General features: G+C 47.3%; 2 protein-coding genes across 4 annotated transcripts; one reads left to right on the top strand and one right to left on the bottom strand.

Moving 5' to 3' along the window:
• Window positions 1-696: 696 nt before the first annotated feature.
• Window positions 697-7,457, bottom strand: ANKRD54 (ankyrin repeat domain 54). Its single transcript, XM_054386612.1, has 8 exons — window positions 7,223-7,457; window positions 6,831-6,878; window positions 4,381-4,479; window positions 3,858-3,929; window positions 3,437-3,484; window positions 3,188-3,312; window positions 2,214-2,321; window positions 697-1,606 (listed from the first exon to the last, which is right to left on the bottom strand). Exons 1-8 carry the CDS (start codon window positions 7,455-7,457, stop codon window positions 1,532-1,534), a joined length of 810 nt encoding a protein of 269 aa, XP_054242587.1. The 3' UTR covers window positions 697-1,531.
• Window positions 7,458-7,672: 215 nt separating this feature from the next.
• On the top strand, window positions 7,673-18,202 carry EIF3L (eukaryotic translation initiation factor 3 subunit L). 3 transcript variants are annotated; one of them, XM_054387074.1, is made up of 13 exons: window positions 7,673-7,953; window positions 8,045-8,093; window positions 8,228-8,438; window positions 9,025-9,104; window positions 9,385-9,446; window positions 11,406-11,475; window positions 12,158-12,231; window positions 13,129-13,300; window positions 13,566-13,720; window positions 14,511-14,681; window positions 15,673-16,170; window positions 17,162-17,242; window positions 17,971-18,202. In XM_054387074.1, exons 1-13 carry the CDS (start codon window positions 7,921-7,923, stop codon window positions 18,007-18,009), a joined length of 1,695 nt encoding a protein of 564 aa, XP_054243049.1. In that variant the 5' UTR covers window positions 7,673-7,920; the 3' UTR covers window positions 18,010-18,202. The 3 variants fall into 3 exon arrangements, with proteins under 3 accessions (XP_054243049.1, XP_054243047.1, XP_054243048.1); XM_054387072.1 differs by lacking the exons at window positions 11,406-11,475; window positions 12,158-12,231 and having other exon boundaries at window positions 7,879-7,953; XM_054387073.1 differs by lacking the exons at window positions 7,673-7,953; window positions 8,045-8,093; window positions 9,025-9,104 and having other exon boundaries at window positions 8,309-8,438.
• Window positions 18,203-19,947: the final 1,745 nt, after the last annotated feature.

The following is a 19,947-nucleotide window of genomic DNA, read 5'->3' as shown; positions in this document are numbered from 1 at the left end:
GCCTCCAGCACCCCACACATGAACCCACCTAAAAACCATTCCTGTTGCTGGTATCTCAGCTTTGAACAAGGAGGTCCACTCAGCCTCTTCCAGGACAAAAGGCTAGCTATTGGAAAACATGATGAAATGAAGGGATCTCAAGTATGCTCCAGATGTGGCTGGTGCACAGTTAAGCTGAATCCTAAGAAAGAACACTTCCAAACCAGGGATTCCCAGGCTGTGGGGTGGATATCACTACCAGCAGGCTGCGTGGGTGGGAACTGATTGCTGTTGGGTGTGTCCTTCTCACCCTGATGTTACTCACACTCTACCGACAAGGTTTATGGATCCCTGCTCCCAACGAAGCTGTCTGCGTTGTCATCGCTAACCACAGTGGGGCAGAAGAGAGACCAGCAAGGGCCATTCCCTGCATCCTTCACAGCTGCACCACTTCATGCTCCCAGCAGAGGTCGTAAGTCCTTCCTCACGCTGCGCTTAAGGTCCTGAGGCAGCACCTCTCCACGTCAGGCTCAAACCAGCATGGCTCAGCCCCTACTGGAGCCGTGGGCCAGCACAGGAGGCAGCCCTAAATCCACTTCCATCCTAGCCCAATAATATGGCTGAGTACACATCATCTGTCCCAACTGGACCTCTTGCCAGAGACTGCCAGTAACAGGAAAGACAAAAGTCAATCGTGGCGGTTTTTTTTTTTTTTTTTCAAACAAGATGTAAAATCTGCATAAAACTCTGCTAGGATTAAGTCACCCCCTCCCCCCAGAAAAAAACCTTATTCTTGCATCAGGGCAGCCCTGACCTGCTAGCTGCCTACCTGGTTATTTTTTGCACTGTAGTATTTAAGCACTAACTTGAAGCAGTGATTTAGAAGCTGAGGCCAGTGAAAGCTGTTAGTCTAGTGAGGAAACCATTTGTAACCAGACAGATTCTCTGCCCACTGCCCACAGGCTCTGGAAAGGTTAGAGCTAAGCCTTGATGTCTGCTTTTGAAGGCAGTGTGTTTGCTCAGCTGCTAGCATGCAGGATGAAGGGTGTTTTCTTCTCACAGCACAAAGCCTTCTGTTGTCTGAGGCATCTACCTTCTTTCCCCATGCAATGGAGTACTGTGGAGGTGGCAAAAGGTGCCTCTTCCAAGCATTTCTGTGATGTTGTCCAGCTGCTGAGTGCACTTGTCAGGGTTGGTGACCACACATGGCATCAGCCACCAAAGGCTGAAGTGCTTAGAAGGCAGCAAAATATCTCAGGAAAGGGTTATCCTATTCAGCACCAGCCCATCTGACACAAAGAGCAGCTCTTTTTTTCCAAAAGTCTCAGCTGCAGCACTCTGTTGTCTCTATTGTCTCTGTTGTCCAAAGCCTGCTGCCTCTCCATGAGGCACCTGTGGCAGCACCAACAGGAAGAGTCTGAGCACCACTGGAGAGTGGATCTGGCAGGAACAGCAACAATGTTTATTCAGCATTCTGGCAAGCAAGCTTCACCTTCCTCTTTTTCTCTCTAAGGCTGCTCCTGCTGCATCAGGAAGATAATTTGGAAGCCCATTACCTCTTCTCCATATTCTGCATCTGCAGGCTAAGTGATGTGAAGCTGGCCAAGAGGTCTGTAACCTCGTCCACCTGCCAGAAGAAGACAGCTGGCTGTTAGGCAGGGCAATGCAGTTGTGCAGTCAACTCCCATGCAGCAGGGACCACCCTTACAAAAGGACTGTCAATAATGCCCATATGAGGTTATACCAGGACAAGATCTTTGGTCCCATAATGGTGTAGAAGGGCTCCTGTCTTCACTATGAAAAAAGTTCTGATCTAAGGCAATGGGAGCTTCCCCCCATTCCCCAGGAGGTCAGTGCTTGACCACCACCTCATATGATTTAGCCAGCCCTTAAAATAGAAGCATGTTGCTGCATTACCCAGAACTCAACAACAGCCTCAGGGCTGTTTCCTCTGAGGGCAAATCTTGTGTAAAAAAATAAACAAACAAAACCAACCAAAGAAACCCAGGCCCTGCAACTGTGTGGTTGTGCTCATCCTGGCCTTAAAATGTGATGCTTTCTCCCCTCTGAATTCATCCCAAAGCAGTCATCAGTTGCCCCTTCTCCCCAGTGAGACCAAGAGCACTTCCATAACCACACCTTCAGTATCACCTTGCTCATGCAGTCACATTCTCTTTATAAACACAACAGGCAAAACACAAGCAGGTGACTCCCAGCAGCACATTGCTGCCTACCTGCTCCTTTGTGCTAGTCATCTGTAACCTGGAGCAGAGGTCATCCAGCTGTTCCTTTTGCTCATGCCTCCCCAGACGGTCCAGGTATTCCCGCAACATCTGGATGATCTGCAAGCAACACGCATAAAAGTCAAATATCAGACCCCTGTACCAGGCTGGGATGGTTTTTTTACAGGAAAAATTAAGTTATGGTTAAATTGCCAAGCACAGCCTTGATACTACAGTATGTGGCAGACTATGTGACCCATAGAGAACACGTGCAAAGCAACTGGAGAGACCTACTGGCAGCATCAAGGCCTAGCAAGTCACCAGAGGCATTGATCAGCCACAGATGGAGAGTTGTGATCCCCGTGCCTGGTCTGATGACAGGGAAAAGAGACAGGCTTAGCTGAAGAAGCATAAGGTCTAGCCCTGAAAGCACCAAGCCTTCCTTTATGGCCAGCTAGTGTCCTTCACCATGAGGAGCAGGGACTTCCCACTCCAGCAGGATCTGTTTGTGCACCAAGAATGAAAATCTGTGGCTCCCATATAGCTCCTGAAGCAAGGCTCACACTTCATGTATTTGTGATGAAGTCCTGCTTTCCTAGTCCATGTTTCTACACATCACAGCAGGGCAGACTATGTTAAGAATGCAGAGTCCCTCCATGTGTATGCCATAGCTACAGCACTACGCGGCGGGGTCCCTCTCCTGCCACGAGGTGATGGAAGAAAAGAGAGTGCTCCATACAGCTTGGGAACTAAGACATTCCATTTGTCCTCAGCCTACCAGAACCAAGAAAGGTCCTGCAAAAACTCAGAGTAGTAGCTGGGAAAAAGGAAGGTCTCTGAAAACAGAAGGAAAAAGTCACTCTCTCCAGATATGCTATAAGAGGTATTTAAAACAGCTGCTAAATGATATTTGATTTGACCCTTAGAGGGTGCAGGAGACTGCCAGGGGCTACACCACCTTACCAACATGGGGATGCTTCCTTTACCTGTTTCACTTCCAGTCGTACAGCCTCCAGGCTGTGGGAGAGTCCTTCCTGCAGGATGTTTAGCTTAGATTTTGCAAGGTGCAGTGGGGTTCTGCCAGCTCGATCCAAGGCATCGACTCTGGCCCCTGCAAGACACATGAGGAAGGACAGAAAATAAGGTCTGTCTTCAAAACTTGGTGTCCCTGGGGAGCATCAACAGGGGCAGGGCAGGAAAGGGACAGGCTATAATTGTTTTAGAGGAAACGTTACCTCCGCGCAGCAGCGTGGTGATGACAGGAACATGGTTCGTGCAGGCAGCTGGGGAGGGAAAACACAGGACACACAGCTCAGAGGTGCTAGCAAACAACAAAGGGAGTTTGCTGCTTCCCAAAGGGCTCTTTGCCATGAGAAAGAGGAACAGCTCATCTGCTAGGGGCAACCTCACACTCAGGTCTGAGTACTCTCCCTGGAACAGATCTCACGTTCCTTGGGGGGAGGGATTTTTTTTCAAACTCTGACCCTTAAAACCTTTGTGAGGAGTGAAGCTTATGAAATGCAGTCCTTCCTACATCCTTAAAGCTGGGGATGCATACTGTGATGCACAGGAAAAGGGAAGTGGGAGAGGAAAGAAACAGAAAGGGGGCATTCACCTCACCTCTCTGCACACAAAGCTGATCTTCATGGCACTTACCCAAGTGTAAGGGGGTGTTTCCCAGCCCATCTCTCTGGTTTGGGTCAGCCCCATGGTCCAGAAGCAGTTGCACTGCAAACAAGGAAAGAGAACCACATCAGTCCTTCCCCTTTGCCCCACAGGTCAGGCCCATGTGGGCCACAGTTCCAGATGGCTGCCATGAGGCTGCCTTACTGCTGCTCTGTTCAGCTCATCAGCTTCCTCCCAGACACAGGGAACACAAGTTTGCACAGGAGTGCAGCACGACCCGGTACAAAGCCAGGCAGTGCCACTGCCCCAGGTTCCCTAGGGGTAAAAATGAGACTAAGGACACCGTTCCTTCTGCATCAGTACAGGTCTAGAGCTGGGAGCTCCTGCCTCCCCTTCAGCAGGGGGACATGGCAGACCTGGGAGCCTGGGTTCAGCTGGCAGTTTTGCCACAAAACACACAGAAAACAGCAATCTCTGTCATGTGCTGAATCAAAACAAAGAGTATCCTGCAAAATCTCTTTCACAGAGAGGTTGCAAGACAACTCCCACTCACCAATGTGATCATTGCCATTGCAGGAGGCAAAGTGCAGGGCTGTCCGGCCCTTGTCGTCTGCAGCACAGGGGTCAGCTCCATCCTCCAGGAGTTGCTGGACTGGCAGCACCAAGAAGGAGAAGAAAGTGGGTAAGCTGAAGGGGCCCTGATCAGAAATGGGTAATGCTACCCACTCCTCTGCAGGCAGATGCACACACTGCCAAGATGTGAATCAGCTCCAGCCAGCATTTTGGCTCAGCAGAACCAGCCCAGGCAGTGTACCCTCCACCCTCCATCACAGCCTTCACCACCTTCCATATACTACCATAAAAGACAAACCAAGAGCTGTAAGGGCTAAGGCTAAAGATCTCTCTAGCCACATTTTCAAGTTCCAAGGACAATCAGCAACAAATACCTGCAGAAGAGTATAAAAAGAGCGCAAGGATGTGGAGCTAATTCTCAGGCATGTTTCAAGCTAGATTATCTTTAAGATCCCTTCCAAACCAAACCATCCTATGAATTAGCATCCTATGCTTACTGTCCCTCCACAGGCTTTCTCTGTAGATTTCCATGGCTATTTTCTGAATCTACATCAACTTTTCATGTCAACATGGATGAAAAGTTCCACAGTGCAATCACATGCAGTGAAAAAAAAACATCTCTTCACACCAGTTCTGAATATGCCCCTTCCTAGATAAATTTGAAACTCCTAATTTTTGCCATACTAATGGTGGCTGTTGTTTGGGAAGCAGGCAGGTGAGTGCACCAACCTGCTAACAGCAGGGCAAATATGCCCTTAGGAGACAATGTATTACCTAGTGAACAGCCCAAGTAGCCATACCATAATCTACTCACTCTTGTTCCCCCTGCTTTTCTACCCAGATACTTCTTCAATGCCACCACCAGCACTTCTTGTAACCTGAACCTTCTTCTCTGGAGAAGAAGGGAACATCTGCTCACACAGAAGGACAAACTAGTGTGACTGTCAAGTATTTGGTATAACAAAGGCAAAGAGACCAATAAAGACTGAACAGATTAGGCAACAAAAGTAGCATCTATAGCACATGTGTAAGGGCACCTCTAAGGGCTATTACTCCTCTTGTTTTGAGATCATCCTGCTATAGTAATCAGTATGTAAAATAAAGCTCTTTCCATGGCTGCTAAAAATACTGCCAGGCTTGCTGCATTTTGAGAGCTTTATTAGCATATCCTGCATCGGTCCAGGGTGACCAGTATTGGAGACAAGAAACACCAAAACTGCTCAGACCACCAAAAGTCACCACTTGTCCCAGCTTCCAGAGATCAAATTACAGTCACATCTGAATTTCTTTCTCTGTGGATACTGCTTTTTGTACTGTAGTACAAAAATGAAAGGAACACCTGGAAAGATGGAAGTGGTATTAACAGGGGCTGTCTGATACTCCAGAAGAAACACAGGGAGACTGACAGTGCCACCAGTGAGAACCATTAATGGCAAACACTTTACCTAGTACTTCCCTGAAGCCATCAGGAAATGACATCACCTCTCTACCACAGGAAACGGTGAAGATCTTTACTTGCTGATGAAAAATAAATTCATCATCAGACACTTCCTCAAGTTGCAGAGTACACAAAGCACGGGAGGACTGTAAACAGGGGGAACCCCTGTATCAAATACATGTGTAAAACTAAACCAGATGGAAACCAAGACCTTCATAAAGCCAAATTCTTTCCTCTTCCTCTTGACTTGCTGACTGAAGCCAAGTCTCTCTGCACTGACAGCTCACAGATGGACTTTACCCATCAGTTCATGAAACAAGGTGTGCTGTGGAGCTAAAGGGTGAAGCATGCCAGATATATTGGGAGTTTCTTTAAGTCAAACCAGTTCCCAGTTCTGTTCATAGACTGGCCTGATGAACAGTTGGGCCAGCAAAGCTGAGGGAACAACATAGTCTAAGGAGGAACAATGTTAACAGGCACATAATACAGAGCAGTATTGCTGTTGCCCATTTCTTATCAAACCACACCTAATCTACAGTAGAGAGAGGTAAAGGGAGTCAGAGACAGGCCACAAACCTTCTCTGAAGTCACTGTGAGAGGGAGAGTCCAGCACTGCTCCTGCTTCTGATCTACTGCATCACACTGTCCCATCATGCAGTGTACAACTCAGATATTCCTAACTTTTCCACCTTACCAAAACATTATTCTCTTCCTGTTTGAAACTGGGCAAAAGTTACATGCCAAAAGGAAGAATTTAGCTTGAGGCAGCTGGAAAAATAACACTATGAACCACATGCTGTGAAAACATCAACACTCTGACCAGCCTTAGTCTGCTCAGAGAATGAAACAAAGCTCCAGAAAAGCAGTTTCTAGATTTGCAGCATTTAAAGCACCATGTCCACAAACTATCTGTGCTCCTTTCCTAAAATAAAGTCTTTGACAAAACTGCACTTCCAGGATGGCATCTCAGGTAGGTCTGGCAGAAGTTTTACCTGTGTCCAAGTCGTTGCTATTGGCAGCTTCACGCAGCCTTTTCAGAGCTATGGAATAAAAAGAAAGCAATTACTTGAAAGCACAGATGAAAACGTTTCCCTGTTGGAAGCATCCCATCCAAGTACTCGTCCCCAGGTGCAGGGCGCAAACCACGCTGGTGCTGTCACGGTCCTGAGAAGGGGAAACAGACCAAAACACCAGGTAAGAAGCGCTCTTCTCGTCTCCTTCTGAGGCCGGCTCTCAAGCCGCTCACCTCCTTCCAGAAGCTCTGCAACGGGAAAGCCAAAGGTTTGCCCGCTCCCCAAATCGGAGACTTTCCACCCCGCGGCGGATGGGAACGGCCGTGCACAGTAAGGATGTCCCTCACCGCATTCCGCCGCCTCTCACTCACCGTGGCTCTCCTTGCCCGTAGGCCCTATCCGGCGGTGGAGGCGAGCGGCCCTGCGCAAGCGACGAGTCGGGATCTTGCCGGCGGGCTCCTCCCGCTGCCACAGGACGCGCAGGTAACCGAGGGACTCGCCCGCCGCCTCCCCCAGCACCAGCCCTGCCCCCAGCGCCGGCTCCGGCTCTGGCTCTGGCTCCGGCCCCGCATCAGGCTCTGCTGCGGCCTCGCCACCATCCTCCATCCCGTCACGGGCCGGGGCAAGCCGGGTCGGGCCGGGCCGCCGAGCTGGGCGCGGGAAAGAAGGGACGGCCGTCAACATAGCAACGGGGCGGGCCGTGTCCGCTTGACCAATCGAGGGCGTCGCACCGCGGTGTGTGCAACCAATGGGGAGGTAGAAGGAATGGCAGGAAGGGAAGCGAGGCACGAGGTGGAGACGGTGGCCAGGGAGGCCTGACGAACAGGGACGCTATCCAGTCAGAGAAAAGGGCAGGCCACAAGCCGCACCCGGCCCATGGCAGCTCAGCAGGCTGAAGACAGACAGTTGTTTCAACCAGTGGAAGAGCGCAGACCCGCTCCACTGTTGCATTCGTTTTAGGCCGGCCGGCCTGAGCCCCGCCTCTGGTCCTACGCCTTCTTCCTGGCCGCTCCACGCTTGGCCCGCGTTGCTGCCCGGAGTCCTTTCCCTGTTGCTCCACGCCGCCGCCATGGCCTACCCGGGGGAGGACTACGACAACGAGGTGCGGGGCGGAGGTGTCGGGGCAGCGGGAGGGCTCCGGGGGATTGTGTGTGGATTGCTCACGGTGACTCTCTGCCGTCTTCTCTCCACAGGCCGCCTACGACCCCTACGCATACTCCAACGACTATGATATGCACACGGGTGAGTGCGGGCCTGGGCCGCACCTCTGCGGTGGCTCTTCGGGTCCCACCGTGACCCTCGGGCCTGCTGGGTCTGTAGGTGCCGGCCGGGCCGGACCATGCGACAGCCGCCTTACCTCTCCTCTTTCCCCTCAGGAGACCCGAAGCAAGACTTGGCCTACGAGCGCCAGTACGAGCAGCAGACCTACCAGGTGATCCCTGAAGTGATAAAAAACTTCATCCAGTATTTTCACAAGACGGTGTCGGATCTTATTGACCAGAAGGTATATGAGCTCCAGGCCAGCCGTGTTTCCAGTGATGTTATTGACCAGAAGGTGTATGAGATCCAGGACATCTACGAAAACAGGTACAGAGCCATCATTCCTGCAGAAGGGAATGACTGTTTAAACTGTAATGAAGGAAAGGCTGACTATTATCTGGGTCATTCCAAAACTGGGCTTTCCCTAAGACGTAGCATGAAGGTTGATTTGCTTTATTGGGGAAAAAAACCCCAAGATATTTCTAGACAATTAGGTTAATGTAAGTACAGGTGTGTTGTAACCTGTATGAAGGAAAATGCCAGTACTGTGCCTAACAGATATGGAGGGAGAAAAAAAGTGACCTCAGGAGTACTAGTGATACAGTTTGTAGAAAGCTGTGAGGTGTAATTGCTGTATCTGTTTTTTGACAGATACTCTTACTTCTGCTTGTAGCTGTGTCACCTTGCCATAAGGGGAATGTGAAAGTAACATACACAACATTTTGTGCTTCAGGGATAAATTGAAGACTTTGAGAATTGCAAACTAAGCACTTATTCTTTGCTTCAACACTGGACTTATTAAAAGGAGATGGTGGTGGTGGTGTTGTATTTTCATCCTCTGTATATTGTGATCTCTAACTCTATCACTGTCATACTAAGAAGTGATTTCTAATACCATATGTATGTCTTTCAGCTGGACAAAGCTGACAGAAAGGTTTTTCAAGAATACCCCATGGCCAGAGGCTGAGGCCATTGCCCCTCAGGTTGGAAATGGTAAGTCTTTTGCTGTCTTTTTGCTTGTCAGAGAGAGAAGGAATTAAATCCATTTTGATGCACAAGTGAGCAAGTAGATAGTATTGCTGTTGTCTGAGTCATCCTCTTGGTTCATTTGGGCATTCAGAAGATGCCTGGCAAGAAGTCAGACGTGAATGAAGTATCCTTTTGTGTACCTCCTTTTATTAATGTGGCAGGAGGAGTACCATTGGTGTATCTGAGAGACCCAGGTGGCTGGGACTTGTGGCTTGCTAATCTCCAGTTCTGTCATCTTTTCCAGATGCTGTTTTCCTCATCTTGTACAAGGAGCTGTATTACAGGCACATCTACGCCAAAGTCAGCGTGAGTCTTTGTCCTACCTCTCCCTGTTGGTTGCATACTGACTTCTCCATGCCATAAAACTTGCTAAATCTTGCCACCACAGTGTCAGTGGTTCGGTAATCTTTGCAAGATAGGGTTGAATGGGCTTAGAAACTATAATTCATAAGTCAAAGTTGCTTTTAGTGAAGCTTAAAATTCTTCCCTTTTGTTAGTTTAGGAAGGATTTGCTGATTGCTGAAAAGGAAGCAAGACTTGACTGTCTGAGGCTCGTTAGCTGTCTCCTCATGCTTTGTTGTGATGAGTCTGTGTGTTTTCCTGGCAGCTCACGTGGGTCTGAGAAGACCTGGTCTGAGTTTTCAGCAGGGGATGATGTCAAAGTTTGTTACTGACATCAAAAGTAGTCAGTGTGTCGGTGTGAGCTGAAATTCCCCCCCCCACCAACAATAACCAGGCTAGCTCAGTCTGGAAGCAAATGAAAAGCTGTATTTACAAGCAGAGTCTAAAATCTACAATGAAATGCAATGAATATGTACAAATATACAAAATTCACAACATTCACAAATATATACAATCAACAGAAAAGCACAACCGATCTCCCTTTGCTTCCCCCCAAGGGGACCCTCCCAAAGGGGCCTCCCTCTCCCAGGAGCTTCCCCCCCAGACCCCCCTGGACAGAGAAGCAGAGTTAGTTAAGCAGAAAGTTGTTAACTTAGCTGCCAAGGTCAGTGTGTTATCTTCAGCCAGAAGAGAAGAAGAAACAGCAGCCAGACAGCCCAGCAACTGCCCCCACTGCCGAACGCAGATTGTGCAGAGTGCCTACTTTGTTTTGGGTAATAGTTCTTAAACATTTCTATCTATCCAATGGAAGTGTTTAGAACAATCAGTATTTTGCTTTCTTACACCCAATAGTGACTTATTTACATTCTTTCACTTTCTCTGTTCTGAACTTTGCAAGGAAAAATTAAAAAGACAGTTTCAAACCATCACAGTTAGTTAGTGAGTTGGGGAAGAAGGTGGTGTTGGGAGGTAATTACTTTTCTTTTTGTCAGAGATGCAGTTGCAAGAGCTATAGGTCAGTGGGTTTGTGTTTCTTTGGCTCTTTGTTCTTTAGATTAGCAGGTGGGTGAGGGGGTGGCATAAGAAGAGGGGATGTTGTGATTAAAAACCACGAGGTCAGGGTGCCTTGCAGGGAAGGAAGCATAAACACTATAAAGGATACAGGAGAAGGAAATAGAGGGACTATTGCTATAAAAAATAAATCAAACCTTAACTTTTATTTTTTTCTTCAGATAGTTTGAAATCAGTGATAAAATCACAGCAGTTCTTGGCTCTTTAAGGAAAGAGGCTGAACAGAGCTTTGCCTTATAGGGTAAATGAGAGCTGCTGTTTTGGTGTGGACCAGAGGGTGAGAAATGGGCATTTTAAAAGGTGTTTGTGTTAACCTGAGTCAGGCCTTAAGAGGAGAGACTGGTTTCTCAAGCTGTGTTGTTAGTGGTTCTTAGACTGTCCTCGAGTGTCTCCAGGTGAAATAAGGAAGATGATCCAAGGAAGAATGATTTCCCTGCTGTATTTGCTGATCTTTCAAAGCATTTGGGACTTGTCCAGAAGCAGAATTGATTTATAAAGGTATCTCATGAGGAGGGAAGGAGGGAAAGGTGTAGAAGGCAATAAGAAGCTCTTAAGTCTAGAAAGCAAGGAGCAGGATGAGGAAAGTTAATGCACCCTATTCACAGAAGGTTTGAATGCTCAGTCATCCTAGGAGAAGCTCTCTGTATGTGCACAGTCAGCCCTGTTCTCTGGCACAGTAGTGATATGATGTCAGGTTTTCTGAGTGGTGCTGGTGGATGTCTTGGCTAAATACTGACTGTAACGTTTCTGAAATACTCTCTACCACTGTGACTGTTGACTGTCCTTTATAAGCTGCTGCCTGTAAACTCTCATGTTTTAAACTAAGCAGACTGTGTTCAATTGTCCTTGCAGGGAGGGCCAACGCTGGAGCAGAGATTTGAATCCTATTACAACTACTGCAATCTGTTCAACTACATCCTCAGTGAGTTGCTGCAATTCGTTTCTGGTTTGTGAATTTTGGAGAGGGAGACTGGATGGAGAAGACAGAGCTGGAGAAAGGGTCAGATGAAGAAGGACATGTTTGTTATAGATCATACAGGGAGAAGCAGTCCATGAGCTTTCCATATGTTTGAGTTTGTTGCATGAAGAACACTTTACATCCATGCTTTTAAAACCACAAAAAGTGCAAATAGTTTCCAGCGCTTCCTGAAATACTGTGAAGAATAAAACTTATTTATCTTTCTGTCATGCTGAGTACTGCTTCACCTACCTTTATTAAAAAGCAAAATGAAGCTGTATTTGGAGATAATTTGCATTGTTTCACAGCTGCTTGCTGTTGTCGACTCCCCTTGGAACAAATTTTAGTGTCTGTGACTCCTTCCCAGACTTCTTGTGGATAAACCTCTACAGTCTGTGGACAGCTTCTGAGAATCACTGTGCTGAGCAGTCACACGCACTAGACATTAATCCTGTGTATGCTTGTGTTCTTTAAAAATGAAGGCAGTTGAGGGAGCTGAAGCTGCATACCATTGCCCTACTGGAAGCTTCTTTCATCTGCTGTATCTCCCACTAGGGAAATTCTTTTGTTCTTTACCTATTCCCCCCAGTTCTGCCACTGTTCTTGCTCAAGAGACTAAGCCTCTTCTGTTACTTCTGTTCTGCAGATGCTGATGGCCCTGCACCTCTGGAACTGCCCAACCAGTGGCTCTGGGATATCATCGATGAATTCATATACCAGGTACATGCCTGTGAGCCTGAGCCTCTATGAGCATTGTACATTGTCTCTGTGATTTTCATGGCTAGGTTACCATTGCAAGTAAAAAAACTTTGTTGAGCACTGTTACTCATGAGTCACCAGGTAGGTGAAATGGTTGTAAATGTACAGACTTTTTTAGTTGCTCTTTGGACTTGCACTGATGTTTCAGTTTCAGTTGCTGCTTAGGGAATTTTTATTTTTTTTAAACTCACCTTCATTTCTGCCTGATTTGTGCAAAGCATCCTGAAGTCTTCTGTAATCACAAAGACCTTCCTACGATACACGTTCAAACTAGTTACGTTCTGTGGTTGTAGTTTTGCCTTTTTTAATCAGTAGGACCTTTATGCTTCCACTGATAGATTGCTGACTTGATTTGAAATCTGCTGTCTAGGATGTTGATGTTAGGAAATATTTTTCTCTGTAGATTCCTTTTTCTACAACTTGTTATTCTAAACCTGCCTGGAATTCCTCAATGGACGTTTGTAAGGCTTGAATGAAATAGGATGTGTGCATATGTCTAGAAGATGTCTCTGTGTATCTTAATGACCTGGCCATTCTCTTCACTGCCCATTCAGACAGCAAATTTGTGTTTAGTTGCCTGTCCTAATTGTCTAAGATCCTCCTCTTCTTCATTCTGTTTTCCAGCCTTTTCCTTCAGATTGTCTCAGCATCATATCAGATTTTCCCTGGGTGTTTTAATGGTGGTTTAATTGGTTGGCTGAATGCTAGATGATCTCAAATGAAACTTTGGTTTGTTTTTTTTTTCATGTGACTTGTAGCTTGCTGTAATGCATTTGTGATCAGCTCATGAGCTCAGTGCACTTAGCTGGACATCTTCAAGCTAGCTTCTCATCACTGAATCTCTGCCTTTTCCTGTAGTTCCAGTCTTTCAGCCAGTACCGCTGCAAGACAGCCAAGAAGTCTGAAGAGGAAATTGATTTCCTTCGTTCCAACCCCAAGATCTGGAATGTCCACAGCGTCCTTAATGTGCTGCACTCTCTGGTGGACAAATCCAACATCAACCGACAGCTGGAGGTCTATACAAGTGGAGGTGAGCTAGCTGGGTGATGCCAAAGCAAGATTGGTGTCTTTGCTGCCTTGCTTTGATTTGACTGAGCTCTGCTAGCTTTGGGAGCTGGATTAAACCCTTTATCAGGGGATGGATTGACTGGGGTCAGGTTCTGATGGCCTGCTACAATAAAAGGTGATGCTTACACTTGAGATCTTGCACCCTTGGCTTGTAAACAGAGGTGTTGATAGGAGAGTGTCGTTCCTTGGAGGAAAGAGTCATAGTTCCTCTTTTTTTTTTTTCCTAGGTGACCCTGAGAGCGTGGCTGGTGAATATGGTCGCCACTCTCTGTACAAGATGCTGGGCTACTTCAGCCTGGTTGGGCTACTACGTCTGCACTCTTTGCTGGGGGATTACTACCAGGCCATCAAGGTTCTGGAGAACATCGAGCTCAACAAGAAGGTAACACAAAACGTTTTAAACACTGCACTGCAGTCTTCCCCATGTCCCTGTTCAAATGTGCCGGTGAAAGATTGGCATAATGAATCTTCCAGCTGGGGAGCTGTTTGTAGCTGTTGTGTTTGTCAAGAGTTTATAGTTGAACACAGCTGGAACTTTGGCATCAAATCAAGCAATAAGATAATGCCTGGTGCTGTTGCAGCACAAATGCCTCATTTTTAGGAGGTTTGCTGTGTTATGCAAGGCATTGTTACGGGGAATATGATTTGATCTGTAAGCAGTAGTGCACTGGTAGCTAACTGAACACATTGTTCCCATCTTGGTCAGTGGCTCATTCTTGTGTTTTGGACTCATTCTCACTGTTCCCACTCTTACCTTGTGTGTTTTTGCCCTAAAATTGGGTGCTGCTTGTAACAGTGACTGACAAAAGTCCAGCTGCAACATGGGCTTGGCTCAGGGCTTGGTGCATCTCTGTGTATGTGCTGTCTGGCACAGGACATGGAGTGAAATAGGGGGAAAGGGAACTGGGCAAAGCAATATTAGGCGGAGTGCAGAAGTCCTCTGCTTACAGTAAGCTGAAACTGGAAAACATAGGAAATGGGATGATCTAATTAATAAACAGCGAGGAAGCTGCTGCAGGGATGATTGGGAAGTGAGGTGTCTTGAATTAACACTCTCTGTATTTGGGATGGGAATGGAAGCAGAGGTGGCTGGATTCTGGGTAACAAGCTGTATGGATCAAAGGTGGTTGTCTCTGCTCTAACATAGTGTGTTGCTGATCCTTACTTCTCAGAGCATGTACTCCCGGGTGCCCGAGTGCCAGGTGACCACCTATTACTACGTGGGCTTCGCATACCTTATGATGCGGCGTTACCAGGATGCCATTCGTGTCTTTGCCAACATCCTCCTCTACATCCAGAGGACCAAGAGCATGTTTCAGAGGACAACCTACAAGTACGAGATGGTAAGATAAAGAGGAAGTCTTGATTTTTCTAAAAGAAAAAGCTGCTGTCTTCTTTCCTGCTGCTCTTCTGTCACCTGATAAACTCACAGCTCATAGTGCAGCCTTATTTCCCTGAACTGTGCTGGTGGTGGTAACTGCAGATCCTTTGATCTCCTCTGCCATGTGTGGCAGTATTTTCTTTTAGCTGTGTTACTAGTTCCTTTGATCACCATGCAGTTGCCCCAGCTCCATCTACACTCCCCATCTAGGCAGTGTTGGCAATGAGTATCAGCTGCTAATGATGCTTCTTCAAACTCAGTCCTGTTGCTTGTCCAGTCTGCATTCCAGGTTGCTGCCGTTTCAGATGTGTTTCCATTATCAGTTAATCATTCACAGACTATTTTCATTCAGCATAGCTGAAACAAAGCTCCTTTCTTTTTCCACCTAAGCTGCCTTGGGTGCCAGTTTTACACCCTGCTGCTGCTGCCTCCTTTTTATCCTTATGATTCATTTCTAACTCTGTGTAGCCCAATCCTGCAATTCTTAATCGTGTTACACCAAGAATTTGGTATGCCTCTTTCAGTTACACAGCTGTCTGTTTCATCTCGCACTCAGATAAATCTTTCTCAGTCTTTTCTTCACTGACCTCCCTGATAACTGTTCCTTGCCAGGAGATGGCTGTTAAACTATCTGCCTTCCCTTCTCCTCTGCACTTTTGTGCATCAAAGCAGTCAAACCTGTTTGTGGACATCCAGGTTCTGAATGGCTCTGGGTGCATTCACTCTGCTTTCCTCTTGACCAGCCCTCTTTTTCATTGATGAGAGTCTTGATACAACGGTCGTTTATCTGCTTTGCCCAGAGACACTGCTGCTTTGTGCTGCTTGCCTTGGTCATTGGGACCTTCAATGCTCTGGGTGAAGGGGTCTGTCTCTGAAAAGATGCGGCTTCCAGCTCCCTCCGCCAGCACAGAGGCTGAGCCCTCGACAAGCTAACAGGTTTTCCCCTCTCTCAGATTAACAAGCAGAACGAGCAGATGCACGCGCTGCTGGCCATCGCCCTCACCATGTACCCCATGCGCATAGACGAGAGCATCCACCTGCAGCTGCGCGAGAAGTACGGCGACAAGATGCTGCGCATGCAGAAGGGTGACGCCCAGGTCTACGAGGAGCTCTTCAGCTATGCTTGCCCCAAGTTCCTCTCCCCCGTGGTGCCCAATTATGACAATGTGCACCCCAACTACCACAAGGAGCCCTTCCTGCAGCAGCTCAAGGTCTTTGCTGATGAAGTTCAGCAGCAGGCCCAGCTCTCCACCATCCGTAGCTTCCTCAAGCTCTACACCACCATGCCCGTAGCGAAGCTGGCTGGCTTCTTAGACCTCACAGAGCAGGAGTTTCGTATCCAGCTGCTTGTCTTTAAGCACAAGATGAAAAACCTGGTATGGACCAGTGGCATATCTGCCCTGGATGGGGAGTTCCAGTCTGCCTCTGAGGTCGACTTCTATATTGATAAGGTTGGTATATGCCCCTTGCTGACTAGGAAGTTCCTTCACACAGGAAATTCTGGAAATGGCAGTGCCATGTTTCATTCCAGTCTGCGGGTAACATCTTTTCCTTCTTTCCCCCCAGTGAAGCTATGTAGAAGTGTCGGTGGATGAACAGTGACAGACTATTGCGAGCAGTTTTGGCAGACTTTGAACTCAAAAAGCAGATGTCTTAAAATGTCTTCTCCAGGACAAAGGGAACAGTTTGTCTGTTGATGTTCTTGGGAAGTGATAGCTGGGTCACATATGGTGCTGCTAGTGTGTCAGGTGGAATTGTCAGCTTTATAATCCCACATCCACATCACTCCTTTGGCTGACAAAGCAGGGATCTTGCTTGATTATCTTGCAGTTCCATTTTTCACTGGAGCAGCATTTATCTTTGTCTGCTCTAGGAAGAATCTAAATACGAGGTATGGTCCTGCCCTTGTTGGCCTGGGCAGTAGGAAGCATAGGAAAGAGTCTTTTAGGACTTTTCAAAGAATATAGTGGTAACCACTAGATTTCTTGCTAGGGAAGAGAACAGATTACTCCTTGTTCTTGGTCCTGGAAGCAAACTTTGTCATGCAAGGTCTCCTAATTTGTCTTCCCTGTTAATGTGAAGCAAAATGACTTGTGTTGCAGCACAGTTCTGGTAGATAGGATGACTCCTAGCTGGTAGAGAGAAGCAGAGCATGAGTCTGTATTGGGACTTTGAGACTGCTTCAGAGAGACACAAACAGGCTGAGCGTGCAAGAATGTGGGTAGCAAATGCAATGTGAATTTGAGATCCATCCCAGGCAAAGTTACAGAGGAGGCAGCCCACAGAGAACTAAATGGTTGCTGTGGGACTGGTGCAGGTCAGGTATATAGAGTGCTGAACCTGGGCTGGAGTGAAGCTGCTTTGGATGCTTCTCAGGTGTGGCAGTGCTTACCATCTGCCTAGCACAGTCCTTTTCCTGACCTCATGCTCTTCCCTCCCCAGGACATGATCCACATTGCAGACACAAAGGTTGCTCGACGCTATGGGGATTTCTTCATTCGCCAGATCCACAAGTTTGAGGAGGTGAGGCCTGGGGCAGGAAAGCTGTGTAGCTCTGTGGGGGAAGCACTGGGCTGTGCAGGCCCTGGAAGAGCCACACTTGTGTAAGACAGCTGTGTGATGCCTTGCTGGGGTAAACCCCAGCTCTGTAGGACACTGAGCAGAGGCAAATGGTTTAAGCATAGCTGCTGCCCTTTGAAGAATGGTCTGGGTTTGTGTGAGAAGAGCATGCTTGAGACACAGTGGAAGAGTAGGAGGGGTTTACTGTCTAGGGGCACTAACTCCCTGTCTCCAGACAGCTGTGGTGTTTTTATCAGTTACATAACTAAAATGGTATCTCTGCTCCCATAACTCCAACTCTAGAAAGTATCCTCTATGATTTCTGGAGCACAGATGATTTCAGTGTTGTACTCAGCCGGGAGGTGACATTCTGTTACTGCTTCACTCTCCCAGGAGAGGCTGCTGTGCAATGGAAAATTAGGCGGGGTACAGGGACTTGGGCAATGCAGGATTGCTATACTACGCCTAGAAGTCTGCACCCTCTCTTCTCACATCCTCCTCTGCTGTTTTGGAGAGGAGGAGGGGTTAAATAGTTCCCCATCTGCTTCTCACACTGCCTGCACTTGCACAAGAGCTCTTGTCAGTAAGTTGGAGAGGAAAGAGCAGAAGCATTGGATAAAGGTGGCTATGGGGAGCAGTAGTGCATGTCAGTTACTACGGATTTTTCTGACCTTTGTTTTCTCTGATTCCAGCTGAATCGAACCCTGAAGAAGATGGGCCAGAGACCCTAAAACTTCTGTGGATAATCAGCCAGAGCAGAGAAGTGGGTGGGAGAGATTCTGATTGTGGTAAGGGAGGGGAGCTCAGGGTTCTGGCATTTCTGGAATCTGTGACTCTGAAGGGGTTTTTTTTGGCATTTAAATAAGCAGATTGGCTCAAACTATCCCATGAAGGACAAGAAATCTAATAAATTGGTGAAATTTTCCTGGTGAGCATTCAGTGTCTTAGGTACCTACTTCTTTTTCCTCCATGGAAGAATGTAATTGCAGCTGGAGACGTGGACAGCCCCTCCTGGTTTGTGCTGTCTTTGGTCCATGCTGTTGCAGGTAACTGGGGAGCAGTTACCATTCCAGGCTCTGTAGAGGCACTTCAAACCATGAACAGCCAAGGAACATTAACTTTGGTCACCGGAGGAAATGTCCTTGCTGGAGGTTGTGTTCTATTTCAGTACAAGTGATGCCCAAGTCCTGGCCTTTAATGGAGTTCAGTTTCTCCAGAAAACTCCCTGAGGGCCTTTAATTTACTAAACCCCTTTAAATGCTAATTTTGGCAGCTCTCCAGCCATTTTTCATTCCTCAAGGCAAACTTGCGGTGCCTTGAAAGAGAAAAAACAGTTGAAAACTAACCCTACAAAGGGGAATCAACCTGCAAGTAGAAGAGAATGCAAAGAATGTATCTCAACTGCTCTCTACACCCTTTCTTTCCTCTTCTTTTGCTGTCTTTAAGTAGTTGGGTGCCTGAGTGGTAGAAACAGGTGTAAGAGAAAAACCTGCACATGTAAGAGGGAAGCTACACAAAGTGTGTTTCGTATATACCATCTGCCTCCTACCTGTCCCACTCATTCCACTGAGAGAATGGTCCTGGCAGTCCAGCTTGGCTCTGTGATTCTGTTTAAAGTCAGGAATAATTAGCCTTTGTTGGATTATATTCCGTGTTTGAATCAGGGTCAGGTTTCCAGTGTCCTAGATACTGCTCAAAAAAACCCCAACCTGTTTCCCATCACAAGGTCTCATAACTGAGGCAGTCAGGGTACAGGCAGCACAGAATAAGATTAGATGGACAGCTCTTGTTGGCCTTCTAGCTGCTGCCATTAGTGTTATGTATGCTGAGAACTTAGAACCTCCAGTTCTGAAAGGTTGGAGGCAGTGATACCATTAAGAAATTAAAGGACTGAGACACTACTGCACTGCAGCAGCCCAGGGGAGCTGGGTTCATACCAAGAGAATCTGCTCCTGTTTAGTTCTAGAGCTGACACTTTTGCTTGTCTCTATTTACCAACAGCAACATGATGAGCACAGCTGTCAACAGCAACTCTCCTCTTGCTTTCTTGTTTATCTAAAGCCTCAATCTTTCCCAGAACATGTGCTAAGATGTGATACGCAACAGGAGAACCTCTGGCAGCATCTCCATGATCCGTACTAGTTCTAACTTTCTTGTTTATCTAAAGCTTGAATCTTTCCCAGAACATGTGCTAAGATGTGATATGCAACAGGAGAACCTCTGGCAGCATCTCCATGATCAGTACTAGTTCACAGCAAAGGAATCCAGTGTGTTACTGGGATTTTGCCTGTGATTGGCATGTTGGAATCACAGACTTTTAATGCATGTGTGCATCTTAAACACTCCAGCATTTACAGGCTGTTCTCAGGCATGTGAATGTGCTGCTGCTTGTGTTGGTGTTTGTCAGAGTGGCTTTCAGAGCATGCACAGGAATTGTCCACTGGTCTGCCTGGCTCCACGCCTTAACTGAGGGACTGCTGAAGGTTAACTGAGCAGCACTGGCACTTGGTGGAACAAAGCCAGGAGGAGCTTGCAGCTCTCACGGGGTGGAAAGATGGGCTTAGTGAGGCACTGTGCCTGGCACTGCTTGAAGCTAGAGGAATGCAGAGTGTTCAGCAGCATCAACAGAGCTCTGCTGCTGCTGGAAGATGTTAGGCAGGGAGGGGGGG

Source organism: Indicator indicator, chromosome 14 (assembly GCF_027791375.1).
Source record: "Indicator indicator isolate 239-I01 chromosome 14, UM_Iind_1.1, whole genome shotgun sequence".
NCBI lineage: Eukaryota > Metazoa > Chordata > Aves > Piciformes > Indicatoridae > Indicator > Indicator indicator.
The sequence above is the reverse complement of the archived record's forward strand: the minus strand, read 5'-3'. Positions and strand labels throughout refer to the sequence as shown.